The following is a 26,003-nucleotide window of genomic DNA, read 5'->3' as shown; positions in this document are numbered from 1 at the left end:
CTTCGCTGGGACCTATTATTTTTTTTTTTGTCATATAATTTTGATACGTGCTATTCAGTACCAACTGGAATATACAGTAAACATCACATGCATATTATACATACAAATTACTATTCGAATAGAAAGAGGAAAATTTACTATTGGATTGATTGATTGATGAGTGTGAAAAGCCACTTTTAGCACTTTTGTGCTATTTCATAGCCATCAATAATCCTCAAGATGCATGGAATATTTATAACTGATTGTTTAGAAAACATCAATCAAGCAATTGATCATGGCAGTCAGTTTATATTTGTTGAGGAAACCAAAGAACCTGGATTAAACCACTGACCTCCAATAGAAAAACTGATAATGCAGAGAACCACTGAACTTCAGTAGGAAAACTGACAATCATGAGAACCACTGATCTTCAGTAGGGAACTGACAATCCTGAGGACCACTGATCTTCATTAAAAAACTGACAATCCTAAGAACCACTGACCTTCAGTAGGAAAACTGACAATCCTGAGAACCACTGACCTTCAGTAGGGAACTGACAATCCTGAGAACCACTGATCTTCATTAAAAAAACTGACAATCTTGAGAACAACTGGCCTTCAATAGGAAGATTGACCATCCTATGAACCACTGGCCTTGAGTAGGAAGACTGACAATCCTGAGAACCACTTATCTTTAGTAGAAAAAAATGACAATCCTGTGAACTACTGATCTTCAGCAGGAAAACTGACAATCCTGAGAATTACTGACCTTTAGTACGAAAACTAACAATCCTTAGAAACACTGACCTTCAGTACAAAAGACTTACAATCCTGAGAACCACTGACCTTTAGTAGGAGAACTGACAATCTTGAGAAACTCCGACCTTCAGTAGAAAAACTGACAATCCTGAGCCACTGACCTTCAGTAGGAAAACTGACAATCCTGAGAACCACTGACCTTCAGTAGGAAAACTGACAATCCTGAGAACTACTGACCTTCATTTAAAAAAAACTGACAACACTGAGCTACTGACCTTCAGAAGGAAAACTGACAACACTGAGCCACTGACCTTCAGTAGGAAAACTAACAACCCTGAGCCACTGACCTTCAGTAGGAAAACTGACAATCCTGAAATCTATTGACCTTCAATAATTTCATGATTAAACAGAACATTTTTGAGCCATAGGGTATATCTAATTTATTTCAAACAAAGGTTGATACCCAATATTTTTGAGGTATCAGGTTTGGGGAGCTACCATTTGATTTTTATGGGGGGAGGGGCTAGGATGAAATTTAAAAAAATAGGCAGGACAGGAGTTTTGAGTAAAAAAAAAAGCAGGATGAGTCACTTGCAAAAAAAAAGTCAGGATGACAATTTATGTAAAAAAGGTCAGGATGACAATTTATGTTAAAAAGGTCAGGATGACAATTTATGTAAAAAAAGGTCAGGATGACAATTTATGTAAAAAAGGTCAGGATAAACTAAATAATAAGCAGGACCGGATAGAGTGAAAAATAAAAATGCCCCCCCCCCCCTAAAAATAAAATGGTAGCTCCCTTAATTTTTTTTAAAATGGTACATCTAGGCCTGCGGCTTCTGTTGGCATTTCAGAAATCGTACGTTGTTGTCTTAGATTTACTCACAAATAAGGTATTTAGTTAAACTTCATAGAAATTTAGATTATCTCCCTTGAAAGAATTCTTCAGGGCACTATGGAAATTGTGACGCTTTTCAGAATTCGAAATGTGTTCTGTAAAATTAATTTCAGACAGTAAAACATAGTTTGAAACCTTTCTCCATACATAGAATACACGTAGAATCCTCAGCAAACACATGGAACCTTCAAGGAAAAGGAAATGATAGAATGACAATCATTTATTTTGGCAAAAATACACTTCTGAGTTGCATTTAAATACAGATTAACATTTTAAAATCATGTAACAGGAATGTTGGTGTTTACATTTAAAAAAGATCATACAAGACATACAATACTCAGCAAAAAATATATCTATATATCAGATAATGTTCTTATAGTATCTTATCAATGTCAATGAATGGTGATTCAGAGACGATCTCATTAAAATGGAACTGCAGTTTTTGAAAAACATTAGAACTGCCTTCAATCCTGCTCATATTCAGATAGCACTTGATGGAACTTACTTGGCACTTCCATTGACTCGTACAACTGTGGGTGTGTGGAGTTTGCAAGATCTGTCTTTCAAGGTAAATAATCATGTAATTTAGCTAAATAATAAATCCCATTTTTTTTCAAGGTTGCATTTCGTGTTCCAGAAAATATGACAGCTCAACATTTGTGATGTCAGTCAGATGTCCTACAATGACGTCATTTGATAAATGATGTCACGCTGTGATGACCATTACATTCATGATATGCAAGACACATTGAAGAACAATTAATATAACATTGTTTAATCTTTGATCTTTTATTTGTAAAAGAAATGGCAATGAGGAGAAGCTTGCATATGTGTCTTCCAGCAGCAAGAGGGTAAATGAATGATACTGTAGCCAATGCTGCTTTTTAGCCAATTACAATGATTGATCATGTTGATAAGTATAAAATCAGAACAGTTAAGTTTAAATGAGATGCAAACCTACTCCTTATGCCTAAGAAAAACCAAGACACAGAAAAGAACAACTTCAGGTCAAAAATTAGATTGGATCCTACACAATATAAAAAGCTCTTTATTTACATTTTGAATTTGAATAACAAATTGAATAAATTTGATATGAAGTCTCATCAAAGATCTTCCATTTATAATATAAACATTGACATTTCAAATCCCCAAAGAAGACAAAACACAAATGTTATTTACATAAATCAAGGATTTTTAAAGTTAACTATATAAATCCTTGCATAAATTATGTAGATATAACAATTTAAAGGTCATCAAAGAAGAAGTTTCGGATGGCCAACTGGAGATGATGGGAAATGATTCTGCTCTTCTTGTTGTCACGCGCAGCCTTTCCTGACAGCTCCAATACTTCAGCTAGTAAGTATTCTAAGACCAGATTGAGGGCAGTCTTCTGATTAGTATTTAAAATGAGCTCATTCTTTGGCTTGCAGATATGGAACTTCTATTTATACAAGTAGAATATATAGCCACTTGTGTTCTAAAATGGTATCTATAAAAAAAAATATCTTGTTTATACATGTAGTTTCTTATGCAATATACATTGTACCAGAACTTGGGTATACAAAGGGAAGACAATAGAGTCAGAAGGAAAACACACATGTACATGTACAATGATGTATGTCACTTTTTTACTTATAGCCGTTGGAACTTGAAGGTCATAGAAAAACTCTGAGATGCATGTGTTTTGGACATGGATCACAGCCAAAGTATATATGCACAGCTGCAGATGATTATGTCATTGTTTGGAATATCCATCTTGCCAGACAAGCAGTCAGTAAAGGTATATATATGTGCATATTGTGTTTTCCTTCTAATCGTTGACACAGCTTCATTAAGGGTTTAGCAAATTTGAATGGAAACGTTAAATTAGATACATCCTAAGTAAAACTCTTTGAAAAAAGTACATTGTGTACCTTACACTTTATTAAATGTATTATCAGAATCTAATGATCTTTTTTCCATGTTAATCATGTAAAAACTGAGGAAATTTATGTTGAAAACCTTCCTCATCTCAGTTAAATTTCTAGGTCAGTGTCTATGAACAAAGTAAAATTACAAAAATACTGAACTCAGAGGTAAATCTAATTGGAAAGTCCATAATCACATGGCAAAATCAAAAGACAAAACACATCAAAAACGAATGGACAAGAACTGTCATATTCCTGACTTGGTACATAAAGAAATTTGTTTTTAAAGATTGGGTGCTATTAATTGTTGATTTTCAACGTCCAGTCTAAAACTTTTCATAGCTAAAAGAAAATATTGAGTGTATAATATAAGTAACAGTCTGAGTACTGCATATAAATGCTTCCAGGAAAAGAATAAATCAAAATGCATGTAGAGAAAATAAAAAAGATTGATATATTTGTAAATAATGGTGCAAATTGCTTGTCTTTTTACTTTATAGAGCTTTACTTCCACTATTATTGAAAATTAATAATTTAATGTTTTCGACAAATAATAAATCTGTGCATTTTCTGGTTATAGGTAATCAAGTGAAAGGTAAAGTGATAGGAACAACATTAGGATGTATACAGTATTGTTCATTCAGTCCTGATGACAAACTGGTGGCTGCTTGTTGTGAGAATGATGTCATCATTCTTGAAATTAAGGTTTATAGATTTATTTTTTAAAGATTGCTCTATATATAAAAGTACTTTTGCATTGCACAAGTATTTTCCATAAGACCAATGAAAATTCAGTTTTTTATACAAATAATTTTTCCATTTCCTGTATATTTAGCACCAAAAAAATACCCGTATGTTTAGATTGGTGGGAATTTTAACATTAATAAAATAAATGTGATGTTTCACTTTCCAATGTAATCATTCTCTTCTCATTAATGAATGAGTCACAGCTTGACAGCAATCTCAGCTATAGGCTAATGAGTATAGGTCAAGAGACACAAACTGAAAGACACAAATAACCAAAAACATATATTAAGGGCAACATAAAATTGAGAATTGAAAATGGGGAGTGTCAGAGAGACAACAAATGACCAAAGCGCAGATAACAGCCAAAGGCCACTAATGGGTCTTCAATGCAGCAGGAAAGTCCTGCACCAAGATACATTCTTTTCTTCCTCAATAAACATGTCTTCACAATAAGCCAAACTTTAAACACGACAAGTTATGACTTATACTTTTTATGCATTATTAAAAATGGTATGTTGCTGTACTTTTGTACTTACAGTCTGGTTAAATGTTGGTTTAAGATCTGAAAACTTTACTTACTGAATTCAATGACTGGTAAGATATCGAGGACATTTGGAATTACTATTATAATAATTTAAAATAGCAGGACTTAACAAAAAAAATATGTATATATATCATTATAGAATGAAAAGGTACTAGCTACAGTGGAAGGTCACACTGCAAGACTAACAGGTGCAGAATTTTGTCCACACTATACATCAACTCTGGTTACAATATCAGAAGACAGAACATTTAAGGTAAGATTGGTTAATGTTAATTAATCTTTTGCAGTTAAATAGAAAGAAGAAAATATCTGACAATAGCACCAAAACCAAGTGGAACAAATGAAATCTCGACTTTCATGTTCCAGTATTTGTACAAGTGCTTCCCACAGAAAATTTCGATGTGGATTAATTATTTTTGGTAAAAAATTAATTTGTGTGAATTTCATAGGTATAGGTAAAGTAGGATTTGTAAGATGTTTAATGTTTTTTAAATTTTCTGTTGACTTTTAACCCAACAATGTTCTGTATGTTTGTGCCTTTCCAAAGCCAGGAGCCTGTAATTTAGTGGTTGTCGTTTGTTGAAGAGTTACATAGGTGTTTTTCGTTTATTTTTTGTACATAAATTAGGCCATTAGTTTTTTAATTTAAATTGTTATACTACTATGCGGTATGGGCTTTGCTCATTTTTGAATATGTATGGTCTTCAACAATGATCAAAGCCTGTACTGCATAGTGACTTATAGTTGTTAATTTATGTGTCATCTGGTCTCTTGTGGAGAGTTGTCTCATTGGCATTCATACCACATCTTTTTTTTTATTCTTTACAAAATCATGAAAATACAATATCACAAAGATTTTTCCTAAACACATGACAGTATGTATTGGATTTTTTATCAATAAAGTTGAAAGACTTCTCTTTTATTTTCCATTATTATTTTATAACATGGTTTCAGGTATGGGATATTAGTGATTTTAGTTTAGTGTACCAATCACAGATCATCACAGCCTCACCATTTATAAGTCTGTCAATGAACATAGAAAAACCTCAGGTGGCTATTGGAACAGCTGATGGTCAGGTATGTTTGACTTGTATAGTGAGAAATATGTGGGTTTTTTTACCGGTTTTATTGAATTTCTTTTTCCCTGTTAAAGTATACTTGTTGGCTGTGCAATAATTTTTTTTTTTAACTTTGTGCATCAGAAAGTGCCACACTTAAACTTACAATTTGTTGTACAATATTGCCAACATCTTTAACTTGCTTATAAGTTTTACTCTATATGTTCAGAGTTACTAAGCTTTGTCAAGAAAAACTGAATATTAAATGAAATTCAATCAATTTGGAAGTAATGCAGAGATTATTTTTTTTACAAAAGTGGTTACTGTTTTCCAAAATTCAAATAGGTATTTATAATAAAAAAAGAAAAAATAGTTTCCTAATAGTCCTATACAATTACATGTATTATAAAATGAATATAATGAAGTTGTTTTCATAGCTTTTATCAAAACCATGTTTAGAGAGAGAGTGGAAATTATATTTACATGTATGATGATTTTATTTGAAGGTAAGGGTTTATGATTTAACAGATGGAAATGGATTTAGATGTCTGCATCAGCTTGATGTAGAGAAAATAGTTAGAAAACAGAAAGAGAAGAAATTTATAGAACCACAGCCAAGTCAAGGTAGAAAAGTTACTTGATTTGTTGATGTTTCTGAAACAATTTTTGTTTGTTAGTTAAAGTTAATTTCATGGTTTTACAAAAGTCTGCATACTAGCCTATTGAACAATTGTACTTTTATGAACATCCAAATTTGTGTTTCCCATATATCCCACCACAGTAAGCACATTGGGAATTCATGATTAAATGTTTAATTTATAGGCCCTGTCAAAATAAGCAGCAGACCCTCATGGAAAAGACCTGACCAATCAGAAGAAGTTGAAATAGTCAGTGCAGAAGATGAAATAGAAACAGGAAGTGCAATATTAGGACTACATTTTACTTACAGATCCCAGAATAAATCATCAAATTCATCATCATCAACTCCTTCATTTCTACGTCATGAAAACACATTATTGAAGTAAGTTATTTGAGACTAAAATCTGTCATTATTGGTAATTTTCAATTATTGAAAGAAACTGATTTAATGGTTTTAATTTTTTGATTTTTTCAGAATGCTCATTAGGAGGAGGGAGCTAGAGCAAGCAATGTTGTTTAATTGTGAAGAATTTTGATGATTGTTTTGGAGAAAATAAACTACCATTATGGCTCAAGAAATAGTTATAAAAATATTTTTATGCCCCACCTATGATAGTAGAGGGGCATTATGTTTTCTGGTCTGTGCCTCCGTTGTCTGTGCGTCCGTTCGCTTCAGGTTAAAGTTTTTGGTCAAGGTAGTTTTTGAAGAAGTTGAAGTCCAATCAACTTGAAATTAAGTAAACATGTTTCCAATGATATGATCTTTCTAATTTTAATGCCAAATTATAGTTTTGACCCCAATTTCATGGTCCATTGAACATAGAAAATGATAGTGCAAAGTTCAGGTTAAAGTTTTTGGTCAAGGTAGTTTTTGATGAAGTTAAAGTTATATCAACTTAAAACTTAGTACACATGTTCCCTATGATATGATTCTAATTTTAATTCCAGATTAAAGTTTTGACCCCAATTTCACATTCCACTGAACATAGAAAATGTTAATGTAAGTGGGGCATCCGTGTACTATGGACACATTCTTGTTATGCTTAATATTTTTTTATTATACCCAACTCCAATTTACCACATTTTGTCAGCAGTTATAAGTCATACTTATATGACAACCATTCTTTCTCTGATTTTGCCATACCATGTTATATGGTTAATTCCCCGTTTCTTTAATATTCTACCACCTGTTTGCCAAAAAATTACGAGCATTACCTCTTATTATATCTTGTCTATCTTTAAAAATGGAGAAAATTAATATGTTTTTATATTACTAATATAACTTGGTTTCTGTTTGTAGTGATTTACTAGATGCTGCACCTATGTTATGTATTGGTACAACTGGTTCCCTATTACAAATCAATGCCAAAACTTTGGATGTTTACAAATACTTTGATCTTCAAGGTAAGATTCAACAAATCTTAGCTTTTCAAAAAAACTTGCCTTACATTTACCTTACAGGTATGTATCATGAAGACATAAAATATTGATTGAAAAGCTAGCTAAGTGAAATAAGTACATTTGTTATTTGATATTGTTAAATTTGTGGTGTTGGGGTTTACTATTTTCTACAGTATCTATGAAAGCACTGTATAAAACATGAAAAAACTACAATGAAAGCAGAATACAAATCATAATAGTATAAAAGAGTAAATAACAACATCTTCAACATGGTGTTATTATCAAAGTTATTTCAACTGATTGAGCAGAGTTATGTTTTACCTTGCATAATCGTTCAAATTTGCTGCTGCTACTTTATGGAACAGTCTTCCAAACCATTTCAGGACTGAAAACAGTTTTTCACATTTTAAAAGTCTTGTTCAGTCCTGGAACGGTTTGGAATGTCACTGTTCTGCTTGCAGATAATTCTTAAACTGTTTTATTATTTATGCTGCTTATTGGTTGCTCTGGTCAAGCATGTTTTTACTTCATTTTAAAATTTTGTTGATTATTTTTATTGCATGCTATGTATGTGAGATTTCAACTTTGTATTACAGGTTGTTTTATATGTCAAAATGCACTGTTTTGATGTTATTTATATGTTTTTATATTCGGTCAAAAGCTCCTTAGAGCTTGTGTTGCTTATTTGTACTCATGCCGAATCAAAATAAAGTTTTCTTATCTTATCTTATCTTATAAGGACAGTCTATTTAAAGATGTGTGTGATAAGGATGATTGTTGTTATAATACTAATTGAATTCTAATCACTAATCAGTGTCACCAAACTCATATATACAAACAAACTGGTTTTATGATATGGGACGAATAACTGTAAACTTCATTGATTAGCTTATCCCAAAACTCCTGCCGATAAATGGACTGGTCTTAAATGAGCGAACTTCTCAAACTCTGCCCAGTCAAGTGAAATAATCTAGTAATACTTACTCAAACTTTAAAACTGGATAATGAAAAATAAGTTATATTTCCGATCAATTTTGTACAATTAAGAGGAAATACATGTATTGGTGATTTTTATATTTTATAGAGTTTTGTTTCATTTATAGATGATATTTTGACTGACATCCTTGACATGGAAACAGTAGTGTTAAATGCAGCTGGCTCTGTATATTTTAGCCAAGGATCCTCACCAGATCAGGTATAAATACACCTTATCGCTATTTGGAAATCTGTCCTTGTTGACCTGAGAATCTGCCACTCTAGAACTATTGACATCCTACAACAATCACTTTGTGGCATCAAATATTTTATTATATGACATCAAAAGTTTACGGGAACCTTTGTGATGTCCATTAATGGGGGACAAATAGAGATAAGGTGTATGTAACAATGTCAAATGTTATAGATTATATCAGTTAGAATGTATTTTGAGAACCGAAAACAAAAAAGTAAAAATTCAACTTTTGTCATTGAAAATGAAGGGCAAACAATGTCAGTGTCCTTATATTTGACAATTGCCAATTAACATTACCATTATTTTGGTGCTTTTTTAGCCAATGAATCCTTGTAAATTTTTGATGCAGAAGAGCATGTGATTTATTTTAAAGGGATGAAAACAAATAAAACAGCTATTTGTATAAAAAAACAAACCGTTACTCAACAAAAAAGTATGTGTTTACTGTCACATGCTGAAAAAAACCAGAGTAGGTAGAAAGGGATTTTTTTTAATATTTTTTTTTTCATTGAGTCTACGGGGGCAACATTGTGACTTTAATAGTGATTGAACATAAATGTCCAAACAAACGTTAGGGTAGGGGATAAAAATAAGAGTATGTAGGGTACAGTTAACCCATACTTTTTTGGGGGGCCTTAGTTTAATTATGCACCATACATTTTTCTATTGTACCTGTGATACTTCTTGAATTCTTTTATCATCTGATGGTTGTAGCTTTCCTAATACACCTTTTATTCTTCCATTCATGAATTTTCAGAATCATAAAAAATGTTTATGTGTTTTTGGCACAGTAAACTGACTGAACTTTTAAAATATCATGAAATACTATTGATTTTCAGATTTGGTGCATTGTGGGAAGTCACTTTCAAAACACAGTAAATGTTTTGCAATGGAAGCATGCAGCCATTCACAAGGATGAACCTGACCTTGCATCTGCTATGTCTGCTGTGTCTGTAGCACCCCAGTCTAGTACAGAGGGAGCCAACGGTGACAGCCTGCAGGAAGGGAATAGTTTTGAAGGCATTACAGTGTTATCAAAGTAGGTTTTTGACAAGCATATATTGTTAATATTCTATTTTGAAATCTGATTCTTTTTTTTTTGTTCAGCTGACAAACGCACATTTTGAAATGAAATGATTTTACTCTGCCAACATAAAACATAAAAAAAACATACATATTTAACATTTTTTATTGTCCATATCTTTTTGTCAAGATTAACACAAGATGTTTCTATATTATTAAAGTTTAATTTAAATTGGAGCTACACTGAAAAAGTAACTAAAGCGTTCTTTGTAATGTAAATTTTAAAAGAAGCAAAAACTTTGAAATTGGTTGATTACACCTGCAACATGTAGTTTTCAATAATGTGGCATTATTTTTATTTTGATCTATGGACAATGAAATTACTGGCTCATAATGTTCTTATATTCTGAACTGGCAAATTTGAATGCCAGTTGTGTACTAATGTTTATGCTTCCTGTTCTTAGTACTCCACTACTGCCAAATTCAGCACTCAGATCTGAAATGGTTAAAAAGGTAAAGGAAGATCCTAAAGCTAAAAAATCAAAAGGTAATTTAACCAAATATATATTACAGTGACAAATCTAGATTTTTATTCCAAAAGTAGATGAAATCCTATAGATTTTATCCTTACAATTGCAAGCATATGTTTTTTTTTATTTTTATGAATGGCATTGTTTTAAAGCATTGTAAAATAAATCAAAAGGATAAAAATAAAAGATTTTAGATACACATTCTTTAAGTGAAAAGGAAGTCTAAAGATTTAAATTTTATTTCTTAAGACAACACTGCCAATATGTAACAATTTGACAAATATATATTTTTTTTAATTATTTTGAGAATAAAAGATTTTAAGTAATTTCTAGCTCTGACTATCAACTTGAGTATGATAGGAGTACATGTACATTGATATTATAATTTGACATCTTATAGGAGCAACACCTAAGAATAAGCCTGGTCAGATGATGAAAGATCAGCCAATCACATTCCATCACAAAGTGAAATCCTCAGGTTATACAGAGACACCAAGGTAATTAATTGGTTTCCCGTTGAATAAAAAAAAATTGTTGCATAAACATCACAGTAGTTCATATTTTCCTGAAAAATAATACAATTGAGAAAGTAATTTAGAAACATTTATGGTCTTGTCACTGCAATGCAAAAATATAAGTATGTCACTGCTAATAATATATAAACTATAGAATTTTCCATTTAGCTTTGGTAAAATTAATTTACTCAAGAAAACTTACCACATAAAATCGAGAATGGAAGTTAGGAATGTGTCAAAGAGACAACCCCACCAAAGAGCAGAAATGTGCCTAAGGCCATCCATGGGTCTTCAACACATTAACATCTGTGTATATGACATCTTCTTAGTAGAAAAAAGATCTTGTTGTATAAGGATGTTGATTATATTGTAATATTCATGACAAAATCCTTGAAAAACTTTTTAAGAAATATATATATATAAGTCTATTTATGCAATCAGTTTTGTTTGTGGTTTTAGCCTTAGAAAGAGTGTCAACATATATATATAGCTGCAGTTTATTCAATGTTTTCATTGATATTTTATTTTTATTACAGACAGACTCCCATGTTCAAACCTCAGACCAATTTTTCCAAGACAGCATCCAGCAACAGTTTGTTGTCACACAGTTCTTCATCATCTAGTTTAGGGTATGTTAATAAATTAATTTATATTTTGTAAATAACAGCAAAAATAACAGTGTACATTATGATTAAATTAAATTTCACTAAAATCTTTTTACTGATAATTTTGACAAATGAGGATGTGTGGGGTGTAGCAATCAAGCTGAAAAGTCTTGGATCCCTCCTTCTAAAGGAGGGTAAAATTAGGCACCACAGGTTAGATAATATACATGTATATAGATTGGTCTATCAATATTTTGTCACTAGTTTGAGGGAAACAAAATTAGCAATGTTAAAAGTCGTAACATTGACCTAGGTAATCTTCAACAACATAACATTCCCTGGCTATTCACTGTAGAATCTTTGATGTGATCTTTTGGTCCAAAAAAACTTCTTTTAAACAATACCAAAAAAAACAACAAAAACCTGAAAACACTAGTGAGCTAATGGCAAGTTGTACTTTAATCTGTGTACCTTGTAGAAGAAGAGTTTTCTATTTATTTCCTGTGTCCATCAATGTGAAAAAGGTGATGAATCCTGTGGCGGATCCAGCCATTTGAAAAAAAGGGGGGGGGGGGGGGGGTCCCAACCAAGGACAAAGGAGGGGTTCCAACTATATGTCCCCATTCAAATGGATTTATCGTCCAAAAAAAGGGGGGAACTCCCCCAGGATCCCCCACTAGAATTTTAAGACTATGTTTTACTTTCAATTAGGAAATCAATGGACAAAACTTATCCAATGAAATGTGCTCCTCCTACAGAATGTCACTGTAAAATAGATGTTGCAGAAAGACCTACACCTATCAACAGAATTAAATTTTCAGGTAAGGAAAAACATTTGATATTGAATCACTTTTAAAAAAAATAATAAGAAAAAGTTGAAATTAAATTTTCAGACAGCATTAAAGGACAAAAGATTTGTGATGATATAATGGTATATAAAATGGATTTATAAATAAGATATTTAATACAGGTTTATAATCACTGTTATCAAACTGAAAATAAATCCAAAACATTAGAAAAATTTCTTCCATGTTGCATTGCCATGTTTACAAAATAGTATTGTTAAAATGAAGGGTTTATTAAGTCTCCCAAACAAAGTTTGGAGACTTATTTTCTTCTGAATTTGATTTTTTTCCCCGATTTTTCTTTATACTGTGACTTATTACAAGAGAATAAAGATAATTTTACAACATGTTTTTCTCTAAATTTTTAGTAGAATTTTAGTACTATTTGGTAATTTTCAGATGATGGTCAGTACCTTGCCACAGCTTTATCAAATAAGTCTGGTCATGTGTTCAAACTACCTCTGGGTAATAAAGGTTTTAGTTGTACAGGTAATTACAGATTGATTTAGTTTAAATATTTTAAGTATCATTAACGTAACAGATGAAAAGAAATGATTACATTGGAAAATATGAATTATTGCTGAAACAGTTGTGTCAATGTACTATTTGATGTAGATCAAACATTAAAAATGAAGAAAAAAAAACGATTGTGATTTGAATAAATATTTCTTCCAAGCAGCTCTTGTGATCTTGTAAATTGCAACAGTATACTTGTCATTATTATGGAAAGTTGTTGGTTTCTTTCCCAGATTTGTTCAAATCAAGGACTTTAAATTGAGTTATTTACTATTTGGACTAGTTGCATTTTAAATTGGATTGAATATGGTAATAGGTATTCCATTTATTCCTTCATATTTCTGCTTCATTTTGTTTTAGCTTTGTTTGCAGTACTTTGAATGTATTTGATCTGACATTATGTCCTAATAATTGATGCTATAGCTTTTGCCCAAACCACAAAATAATGGTATTTACAAAAATATAGTTTTTCTTCAATCCAGGAAAAATTGGTTCCAAGTTTAATGCTTTGCTCTGGCATTATTAGAATGAGTATAAAAATAAAGATTACATTTTTTCAGGACATAATAACAATGTAAATGGAATAAGTTGGAGTCATGATGGTAACTGGTTGTTAACCTCCTCGGATGATAAGTCAGCATTCTTATGGAGTAAAGGACAATCAGATCCAAACATGTGTATCAAAACAGTTCTTCATAACATGTCTACAGATAAAGATGCACAGAAAAAGGATAAGGTGAGAGTGAAAAGATGGGGAGATGATTTACATGGAGCCTCAGTTCATCTTATACCCAAAAGGGTTGGTGAACAAGAAGTCCACTGTCTACTAGTGTTCTCTTTTGTGGAAAAGGAAGATATCACAATATAAAATCTCTGAATCAAATGGTGTTCCCATTAAATGAATTGTGGAAAAGGAAGATAACATAATATAAGATCAAGCTTTTTTTATTGTGCATCTCTTGAAAAATATATATTTATTTTCAACCCTAAATGTATCCACATAATAAATATTTCTTTATAAAAAATTATCATGTCAGTTAATTTGGGCACATTGTTCTTAGATGTTCAATATCTGACTGATAAACCAATGTTTTTTTGTCATTTTGTGGGTTTAGAAACGTGTCAAACACAAGCCAACTGTTATCTTCTTTAAATTTTTGGATTAAATAATTCCAGAGTTACCTAACTTTGCTCAAGAAAATAATAGTTGTTCACATGTACTATAACTCATGTTTGCTTGGACAGAATTATAGATATTGTACATAAATGTAGAATGGACGATAGTAGAGCGGCATCCTTCTGATTGTTTCTAACTGAACTTTTTTCACACCTTTTTGATGAAAAAAGGTAGAAATTTTAACAAGGAATTTTTAAATATTTTCAGTTTACGGGAAAACTATATGTTCATTTTATTCTTCAGCAAATTGTAGTTTTTGCAAAAATGGGTATTTTAGAAACTGTAAACATAGTTTTCATGGTAAACTGTTACATTTTGTACAACCAAGGAAAACTATTGAATAACAGGCTCCTAACTTGGGACAGGCACATTATTACAGAATGTGGCAGTGCTAAACATGTTGGAGGAATCCCAATTCTTACCCTAACACAAGGCTAGTTTAGTGTGCCTGTGGTGGAGCGTGAAGACTGTAAAAGAGGCAAAAGTTTCATTATTTTCCACATGATTGTAATTTTTTAATTAAAACTGTGATTTCTAATCAACTTACTTTTTCAGCATACAATTCATAACATAAGATAGCTTTTACTTTTTAACTTTATTTTCTGTTTCCCTTGCAGGATAATGCTGCCTTCCCAAAAGAAGTTAATTTTGCAAAATTTTACTACATGGACAAGTTTATATTACTGACATCAGGGAATACTTTATACATGTACAAATATCACTTAGAGCAAACAAAAGATGATATTAAAAGGTAAATTTATAATTTATTTAATGTATAGATACTTTAGATAAATAGAAAGAACCAGATTCAAAAAAACGTAAATTGAAGAAAGACAACACCTTGACAAAAAGGAAAAAGATGAACAAACAATAGCCTACAGAAAACCACATAGAGCAATTATGATTAGGAAAATGAACCCCAACAAAAAGCTGGTCAAACTCAGGTGCTCTTAAAGATGAAAAGTAGATGCTCCAAAGATGAAAAGTAGATGCTCCAAAGATAAAAGGAGGTTTGATACCATGAAGGTTAAAATTTCCATCTTAATGGTCAAGAAAGCCAAATTTGCTGGCTTGTGCAACAATGGTGTTAATAACTCCAAAGAATCATGTTTATTAAATTTTTAGATGGGACAGCTTGTCTGTATTTGATGACTTCATCTTTGATTATGCAGGCGTCCATAGTTTCCATTAAAACAAATAAATTTACATACCGGTACTGAGAACAAAACTTCTGTTGGAAAATTATTTGAGACAACTTTAAGCTGTTAAATTCAAAGTATTTTGGACATGTGGAATGTTAAAGTAACATATAATTATTTTAAACTACTGTTTGATTGCTGGTACAGAAATATTTCCAATAAAGAATTTTCAGGAATCAAAGGAAACATGCACAAGTAATTTTTTTCCAACACCCATATTCAAAGTTGTTAATAACTCAAAACTTTTGAACATCTGAAAGATATTGGTGCAAATTGTCTTTTATTATTTTTTCTGGGAGTAAAAAATGATATTTAACTTTTAATATAAATTTTACTTAAAAAATTGTACAAATGAGACAGAAATTAACCGCTATAGGTCACTGTACGGCCTTCAACAATGGAGATAATCAATAATGACATTATGCCATTCATATCTTATGTTTAATGGTTACAGTATTTTAATCAATGTAGTAAATTATACTTCTGAAAGTTATCTCACTTCTATGAATAAAAACATAAATATAAACAAAAAACATTGAATTGTTGTTTATGTCTTTTTAATGAGATAGATAAACATTCCAAATGTCACATGTGTTTGTTTATTTATAATAGTCTTGGTTTTCCAATATTTATATTTTTCAGGTACTTGAGTACTAGTAAATACAAGCAGGTTACGTCATTAGCCATTGAGTCCCAACAGATTACGGCCGCATCAGCTGTCAATGGCTTCTATTCTTGTATCCTTCACAATAGCTGTTGCACTTTATTAACTCAATTTTGTTTTTATGTCATATCTATGCACGTAAGGATGAAATTAAAACTAATTATGAATAATAACTTTTTCATAATTAATAACTATAAATATTTTGGTCTGGTTGTTACCTGTAAATCAATCTACCGATTACTAATAATTATCCATATTAAAAGCGATAAATGTTTTTGTCAAAAGTTAGAATCAATATTTTAAGGCTAAAAATATATGAAAAAGATAAATATTTGATCGCTGATGTGAAACTTGAAACCTAAAAGTATTGATTTGTAATTATCACATGTATTTTGCAATGATGATTAAAAGTACTTAAAAAAACGTTATGAAAGAATGTGCGCGACAGAAGTGTAAACAAATATGGTGCAAATGGATGAATTCCTTACATATTTTATAAGATATTGTTATGTGTGCTGGGACCAATAAATCTGTTACCGTGTTTGACATGAATGTGGGTAGGAATGTTAGAATAATGGCCGATGTTCATACCAGACCAGCTCATGTCATTTGCCAAAATGAGGTTAGTTTGAATAAATATTGTTTTTATTTCTATGTCCTACCTATTGACCTACTTCCAACCTACTATAGTAGAGGGCATTATGTTTTTGAGTCTGTGTGTCCATTATCTCATTGTGAATCCAGTTTAAGTTTTCATTAATGTTTTGGTTAAAGATGGTTTCTGGCACATTGATTTGAAAGTTAGTACACATGTTTACTATGACACAAACAGTTTGATGTTAATACCATATAAGGATTTGTTTTACTGAGGTTGTATGGTTCGTTGAATATGCAAATGTTATAGTTTTTGTAGTATAAGCTGTGTATGATATTGTTGTTTTGTTTTTTTCCTTTTCTTGTCAATGTTTAAAAGCCATACTTAGGTGGGATGTCGCCGGCCACGGCAACAACGATTGTATTAGTTTGTGATTAAATAGGTCAGTTTGTATTTAAATAGGTCAGTTTGTTGATTCACTAGTGGTAGGTCAGTGATATTTGGTATGGGGTTGTATTGGCATTGAAGCATCTCAATTCCATTATTTTGCCCTCCTCTCAGTCATGGTCTATTGTCTTTGAAAGTTTTGCTTACAGGTAGTTAACATATTAATTTCAGGGATAAGATCAGTTTAAGATAAGCCACTAATGTTAAGTCAATGATATTAAGCCTTGGTCACACCTTACCAGATAGCTCAAAAGGACAACTAATGGATAATTTTTTTCAATCCGTTCATGTCCGTTAGACGTCCTTTCTTATCCGTAAGACATCCGTCCATATATGTTGCATGTCCGTTAAACGTACATTTTATCCGTTGACGTCCATTCTGTCCGATGGGTAATTATGAGCATGTTCAAAACTTTGAATGGACGTTGAACATCCATTAGGTGTCTGTTTTGTACAGTACTTGTCCGTTTTGTTTCTGTTTTGTATCCTTTGCGTTTCCGTTATACATCTGTGGGAGTTCTGGAAGAAAAATTCTCTAACAGACTTCTATCGGATGTTTAATGGATAAAACAGATGAGAAACAGACTTCTACAGGACGTATAACGGATAAAACAGATGATGAACGGATCTGAAAAGGATAAATGCCAATTGAAAATTTCGCGTCAGAAATGCCAATTATTGGTATGTCAGATTTCTTAAGATTCATGAATTCTTATTATTCATAATCGATCTTAGAGTATAGGCACGTTTTCACAATCAAGCAGTTCTTATTCAGGCCAAATACTGCCCTTTGGCAGAATTTTGAAGAACAAACCAAAACCAGTTACACAGAAACATTTTGAATATGTATACGATTTTTATGTATTATAATTGTCGCTTTTGATTTTTCTGTATATCTTCTTCATCTGTTTTATGATGTACGCTTCCGTTAGGTGTCCATTTTATGCGTTACTTGTCCATTGGATGTACATTGCATATCCAGTGTGTGTTCGTTATGCATCTGTTACACGTCCATTTTATTCGGTCAGTACATCAACGGACTCCCAATGGATAACAGTTTTGTCAACAGACAACTTTTATTTTCATCCGTTAGGCGTCTGTTTGTGCTATCCGGTAAGGTGTGACCGAGGCTTAAAGTATGCAGTTGTAAAGTGTATAAGCATGTGCAAGTCTTATTCTAATGTAGATTATATGGCCAAAACCATATTTTCATGGCTTATTGACTTTATAAAAATTTTGCATAGTTTACTAGTTACAGTTTGTTTAGATTAGTTAAAAGAGAATTAATTATGATAGGTCAATGATTTTTGGTATGCAGTTTTTTAGCTCACTTGGCCTAAAAGGCCAAGTGAACTTTTCTCATCACTTGGCGTCCGTCGTCCGTCATCTATCGTCGTCCGTCGTCTGTCGTCGTTAACTTTTACAAAAATCTTCTCCTCTGAAACTACTGGGCCAAATAAAACCAAACTTGGCCACAATCATCATTGATGTATCTTGTTTAAAGTTTGTGTTTTTTTACCCCGCCAACCATCCAAGATGGCTGCCATGGCTAAAAATAGAACATAGGGGTAAAACGCAGTTTTTGGCTTATAACTCAAAAACCAAAGCATTTAGAGCAAATCTGACAAGGGGTAAAATTGTTTATCTGGTCAAGATCTTTCTGCCCTGAAATTTGAAGCTGAATGGGACAACTCGTTGTTAGGGTGCTGCCCCTAAATTGGTAATTTTAAGGAAATTTTGCTGTTTTGGGTTATTATCTTGAATATTATTATAGATAGAGATAAACTGTAAACAGCAATAATGTACAGCAATTTAAGACTCAAAAATAAGTCAAAATGACCAAAATGTTCAATTGACCCCCTAAAGTTATTGTCCTTTATAAGCAATTTTTAACAATTTTCATAAAATTTGTAAATTTTTACTAACATTTTCCACTGAAACTACACGGACAAGTTCATTATAGATAGAGATAATTGTAAGCAGCAAGAATGTTCAGTAAAGTAAGATGTACAAACACATCACAATCACCTAAACACAATTTTGTCATGAACTGTCTGCTTTCTTTGTTTAATTCACATATACCAAGGTGAGCGACACAGGCTCTTTAGAGCCTCTAGTTAAGCATTGGCATTTCTCATTTCCATGGAGATTAATTTGCCCTGCACCTACATGGACTTTGAATGTTTTACATAGTTAACCATGGCAGATCCAGGGGGTTTCCTTGGGGTTGAAACCACCCTTTTTTTTTTTTACGATAAATGCATTTGAATGGGGACATGTAGTTGGAAACCACCACCCTTTTTGTCCTGGGTTAGGAACCCCCCTTTTTAAAATGGCTGGACCCCCCCCCCCCCCCCTGGTTAACAGGTTCAACCATCTAACTTCAACATTTGCATTTTCCTCTCAAAATTACAAAAAGCAAGACATATCTCTGTATAACAGTTTATTTCTAAAATTTAGTGGTTCACTGAGTATGGGAATGTAATACTAATTTTTTTTTTAAATTTTCATGGATGCCAATTTTCAAAAAATATATATTTTTGTGGATATTTTTAACTGTCTCATGTGGACATTTGATGCTGTGATAGAATCTTTAGAATGTGTCATATCAGAGTGTCAAATTATTTATTGATTGACTTTTGTAAAATAGAAATAAAATCAGTATAGTTCAGTTATTTGTTGCACAAAAAACATTATGCAATTTTAATTGAGAAAAAAAATTAACACCAGGTTAAATGACAGGCTATTAACAATCCTTTTTTTACTCTGCTCTGATGATACTTTAATTTCTGTATTCAAGGTTTTGTTGCTCATGGGAATTATCTTTGGTTTGTGGTTTTTAAAAGCATAACTTTTAACTCTGTTTATGAAAAATTAATGAGAAAAACGCTTATCGCTTGAATCTGATATTACATTGGAAACATTATTTATGGATTTGGTGGCTCTATCTAGCTAGGTAAACCACATTTCTCACAGAAATTTTTCATAACCATGATAGTCTTAAATATGCATGATATATTTGCTACTAAACATTAAGAAAACAACAATGTGTTAAAAGTAACCTGAACCAAGCTGTGTCACTTGAACAGTTATTTTGTAATACCTTAAAATTATATATAGCTGTTGCTGATGTTCAAATTGAACTGTTCTGTTGCAAGAGTATTGCTTGTTTTAAGTTAACACATGTGTGGATTTGGTTGCTAGAATAGTTTTTCCTATTTCAGGGATCAACATTTGTGTCACATCCATCAAGCGCCTATGATTTGTTTGTGACAGCTGCTGCAGGGGACTGTATTAAATTATGGGATCTCAGAGCAGACAGGTAACCAGTTGAAAAGAGATTGCAATAGATCATGTGCTTAGAAATTTGCAAACATAGTCACCACCATTATGAAAATTTGAAAATATGTTTTAGGACTGGATGAAACATTAGAAATGTGATTTCATATATTTGCAAATAATACCCTTATCCTGATATAGAATCAAATGTTGTAGTTCAATTGTTTTTGTTAATACATTTGTGAAAGAAAACATGCAAATAACAAGATTAAAAGATAACCAGTATGTCAGGAGTCAATTGTATTACTTTTCAATTGACTGAGTTGTGTAAATAATTTGAATAGTCTTGTGATTTTTACTGGCAAAAAGATCAAAGGTGACTGATTGTGAGTAATGAAGTCTATTTGAGGTTAGAGATTTGAAAAATTCCATTAAAGACATCTGCTTTCACTGATTTTATTGTAAATAATTGTAAATGAACAATCACAAGTGCAAAACAAGAAATGGAATAATCATCTGAATAACCAGGGCTTAATTTACCCCTTATTCAGTAAACCCCAGTAAACAATGAATTGGAGAAAGATTTCTAGCTGTTAAAATTAGATTTATATCATGGATATAGGGGTTACATATGTAATTTTTTGCTTATTCTTAAGTTTATCTATTTCTCTTTCTTTCTTTAGGCCATGGTGTTGTTTTTCCTTCTTTCTCTCTTTGACTAAAGTTTTGATTAGCCTGTTGGTATGTTCTTACTATTTTTTTTCCAGGTGTGTAAGAAGATATGAAGGCCACCAGAACAGAGCCTATACTTGTGGCTTAGACCTAAGTCCATGTGGAAGATATCTGGCTACTGGATCTGAAGATAAAACAGTATGTACACTACATTTCAAGTGGCTTTCGTTATTATCATGACCAGCTCACTCAAATTTAATCTATAACTTTGAAAAAAAAAATGAATATAAAAGTCTAATTTTTCAAATGTTTTGCATGTTTAATTCTGTTGATGATTGCAAATATATTCATTTGATAGAGAGAGAAAAAAATGATATAGGGTATCTATCCACAAAATCAATAGATGCATACCAAAAAACATACAAAAAGCAAAGAAAGAGTGCCTTTATTGCTGTTCTTCATCTGAAAGTCACTCTGAGGCCTTGGAGCAAACAAAAAAATGTGCCATCTAAAACTAAAACTACAGTGAGGTGAGATTTATCGAGGCCCTTGTTGCACAATTTACTTTTCTTATAATGCTCTTTTTTCTTCTTTCTGTATTGAAGACTTTCAAAATATGGTTTTGTCATATAATAAAACATAAAAAAAATGTGAAGAAATTAAAACATTAGTTGATGTAACAGAAAATAGAATGTAGTATTGTCAGATCCTTTTAGGGTTTCATGGTCACAGGATTATTATATCAATTTTGTTGTGAGATTGTTACTCTAATTTTTCAGGCATACATCTTTGATCTAAGAGCTGGAACCTACTGCAGTAAGTTAGGTGGACACAATGATACAGTGTCAGATGTAGCATTTCATCCATTATATCCACAGGTTAGTAGACAATCACTCTAAGGGAATGACCATTTAACTAAAAGGGGGGATGGGTTGGTTTTGGTTTTTTTCCTAAAAAAATTAATTCTGAATCCAGGTTTAACTCATACCTTTCAGTGTTAAAATATAGAAAAAAAACTTTTTTTAGCATTGAAAAACTAAAAATTATGTTCATGGTAAGTGCAGGAAAAAAATTCTGACTTAGACAAAAAACCATGCTTTAAGTTAAATGGTTGCACCCTAACCACTTCCATGGTTCTAGGTCGGCATTCTTGCCTCATGTTTGTGAGGTTAAAGTTTAATTAGTCTTTAACCTTGTTAAACCACTCTAAAATTGTTATTTGTTTCTTTTCCACTTAAGTTGTTTTATTTAGCAGTAAAATCATAACCTACTAAGATTCAGAATAGTGTGGAGGTTGTTGATATTTGACTTTCACCTTGTGATCAGGGACACATGTGTTGATCTTGTTCAAAGTGTAGAGTAATATGTATATGACATTGCACATGTGTTGGTCTAGTTCAAAATAGGGTATACATATGTGACATTTGCACATTCATTTCACATGTAATTCAGGTGAATTTAAAGATAATTTATGATAAATATGTCAATAGTTATCAATTTTGAACATATTATTCATTTTAAATTATGTATATTTCATATTAATTTGAAAAAATGTATGTCAAGAGATTATCCATGTATTTTTTTGTTTTATGACATTTAAAAAAAATTCAAAACCACTTGAAACATCAGAAGTTGTACACAGAAGTGAGAAATAAAAAATAGAATTTGATGGAGTAATTGCAATAATACTAGAATAGTCTGACAGTCTCTCAGAGTATTTGAGTGAATTTGTTTTCTTAAACCAGTTGGCTTTAAATAATCAGCACATACCTACAAGTATAAAAGGTACTATTACTCTTCGGATTTGCTATGGTTTTACAATTTCATCCGTTTATATTTCCAGGACTTATTAAAATTCTCTATAGAAAGAAGAAAAAAAAGTCTTGTTGGTGAGCAAGACACTTAGACTTAAGGAAAGGGTACTTTAAATAAAGCATAGTAAATAGATATAATTTACCTGAGTTTACCTGTAAGATTAATGCCCTAAAAAAGCTTTGCACAAATGAAATGCACAGCCAGACCTTGACCTCATTTTCATGGTTCAGTGGTGAAGGTTAAGTTTTTGTGTTTTGATACGTTTTTCTGATACTGTATGCACAGTATACACAGTTTACAATAGATCAACTATATTTAGTGTATGAAAATATTTCATGATGTACATGTCAGTCTGTCATGTCTTATTTGACCTTGACCTTATTTTTATGGTTCATTGATCAATGGTAGTGTTTTAGTTTTTTTTGTTTGTTTTTCAAATACTATAAGCAAAAGGACAACTGTAATAGGTGTGTGGAATGATTGTCAGTTGTATGTCCAACTGGAAATCACCATCTGACCGTGACCTCATTTTCATGGTTCATTGGTAAATTTTAAGTTTTCCTGATTAACGCGTGTTTCATTGATAGTATATACAATAGGTCAACTAAATTTAAAGCATGAATTGATTGTAATGTGTACATGTCTGTCTGGCAGGGTTTATCTGACCTTGAGCTCATTTTCATTGTTTAATTCATAAATGTTAAGGTTGGCCTCTTAGATACTATGTGCAGATAGGTCGCCTATGATTAAAGCATATTTGTTGTCTGGAATGATTGTTAGGTGGACATGTATTTCCAGTTTGGTTTATATGACTATGACCTCATTTTCTTGGATCATGTTAAGTTTAAGTGATAGTTGTAGTGAAGGTTTTTATTTAGGACTACCAACATAAAGTCAATGGTAAGTAAAGAAGGTGGAACATTTCAGCATGTGCACTCTTGTTTATCTTTCCTTTCAGCTTTAGTTTCTAGAAAGACAAACAGCTAAAAGGGAATTTTTATCTTTACTGATTTTTTTCTGAGTTGTAATGTTCTACATATCTTTTTCAGCTTGTAACCGCTACTCTTGATGGAAAATTAAGACTTTACAAGGATAAATAAGTCACCTAGATGTGTGTCCAGCAATACAATATAATGAAATAGAGTGTGAAGCTAACACCAGAGACAAAGGAGAACTATCAGAATAAATGATACTTCATTTATTATGACTGCTTGTGAAGATTGTGTAATTGATGAATCATGGTGCTTGTTATCATAGGAACAAATTGTGCTTTTGCACAAGTGTTGTTTTTCTCCATGGATTTGGACAAATTTCATATACACTTGGAAAACTAACATTTTTGACATAAGAAGTCAAAACATACTTCTTTCATAGATTCCAGTTCAAAAGAAGTGTGTACATTCATTGTATTGTGTCAAAAACTCATGAAATGTGTGTGTCTTGGCAGCCAGGCTCTAGTCATGCAGACCGAGTCCAAGTGAACCCAAAGAACGAACAAAGTTTGAATGCTTCCATAATTTTTTTGTCCTAGTTACAGACAGACCTGTACCTCAGTATTTTTAAATGACATTGGATCAGTCAAAATATGGCTTATGCATATTTATATGGAATTAGCCACATGTTTTAAAAGAGTTTCTCTTGTTTACTAAAGTTTGTAATCCTGAACCAGCTCAAATCTGTTCCCCAATCACAGTTGAACTAAGTCTATTACTATAAGAGTATGTATGCGCTATATACATTCCAGGACACTTACTTTATTCCGTCCCTGATTAACTGGTGTGATCTCAGAGTAATCAAAATTTTCATTATACATTTGTTTGTTATTCATATTTTTACAATGTGTTCTCACTGCTTTTATAAAGCACTGCCTGTTGAAGAGTGATATGATCAAATAAAATATAAAGATTTGTAACTTGTTTATTTTTTATACATCTAAGACTATGGTAAACCATAATTCACCCATCTGTTGAACTGTTTGATAACACAACTTTGCTTTAACCAACTCTCATGAAATGTTAACACAACAAAAGTATTAATTGAAAAAGAATCATGACACTTCCTTTTGAATTCAACCATTTCGAGTTTTGTCTTTCCAGAGTTATTGGACTTTATTCATTTAAAATTGAACAATTTTCACTAACTCTGTACACAGTTGTTGAGATTGGTAAATGGAAGAAATGTGATTATTTATGCAGATAAATAGTGCAACAATTAATTTTTTTATTTTTTTATTTTTATTCATCATATTCTACATATACAGCATCAATTTTGCATAACTGTTCATTGACATGTGTGATGCTATAACAAATACATCTACAAATACATCTATATTTACATGAAATCAAGTTAAAAAGACTCATTAATTTACAAAACTATAAAAATTTAACAATATCATTCCAAAAATAGCTACCAGATAATAATCAATAATAATAATACTAAATAAATTTACAATTTTCACACACAATAAATATTTAATGAGTTAGAATAACCTTTAGAGTAACAATGAGAACTCCCAGGGGTGAATTGGGATTTTTCAAAGGGGGGGCATAATTGAAAAAATGGAAGAATTATTGCTTACCAAAGGTAGATAATTTCATTCTAAAGATGATATATTATCCCATCAGAGGCAATACACACCCTTCTCCCTGAATTTGCCACAGACTCATATAAAACTTAAAATGCTTAAAGTCATAAGAAACCTCAAATCAAAAAAAAATTATGCATATGTTTTTTATAACTCAATGGATAGTTTTCATTATAAAACTTATGTACATATACTTTTTTCTGAAGAAAATTCTTTAATTTATTCATATTTAGAAGAAGTTTACTTTATTTGAATTGCTTCCTTCCAGCAAGCAATTCCCCCCGACATATTTTCCGTATGCAAGGTGACCTCAGTGTGACCCATCTCGTAAGAATCCGGTGACCACAATACGCATGGATGTCCTAAAAAAAAATA

The 26,003-nt window shown here is 31.6% G+C and overlaps 1 protein-coding gene across 1 annotated transcript; it reads left to right on the top strand.

The window, feature by feature from the left end:
- Positions 1-1,681: 1,681 nt before the first annotated feature.
- On the top strand, positions 1,682-24,956 carry LOC134710721 (WD repeat-containing protein 27-like). Its single transcript, XM_063571113.1, has 23 exons — positions 1,682-2,203; positions 3,274-3,415; positions 4,123-4,247; positions 4,973-5,086; positions 5,788-5,910; positions 6,398-6,515; positions 6,714-6,912; positions 7,831-7,934; positions 9,035-9,126; positions 10,002-10,201; positions 10,650-10,732; positions 11,116-11,212; positions 11,767-11,859; positions 12,547-12,656; positions 13,080-13,169; positions 13,757-13,932; positions 14,991-15,124; positions 16,215-16,309; positions 16,737-16,858; positions 20,503-20,600; positions 21,325-21,427; positions 22,009-22,107; positions 24,094-24,956. The coding sequence occupies exons 1-23, from the start codon at positions 2,063-2,065 to the stop codon at positions 24,142-24,144; spliced, it is 2,709 nt and encodes a 902-aa protein (XP_063427183.1). The 5' UTR covers positions 1,682-2,062; the 3' UTR covers positions 24,145-24,956.
- Positions 24,957-26,003: the final 1,047 nt, after the last annotated feature.

Source organism: Mytilus trossulus, chromosome 3 (genome assembly GCF_036588685.1).
Source record: "Mytilus trossulus isolate FHL-02 chromosome 3, PNRI_Mtr1.1.1.hap1, whole genome shotgun sequence".
NCBI classification, from domain to species: domain Eukaryota; kingdom Metazoa; phylum Mollusca; class Bivalvia; order Mytilida; family Mytilidae; genus Mytilus; species Mytilus trossulus.
This window is presented reverse-complemented; position numbering and strand designations above follow the sequence as displayed.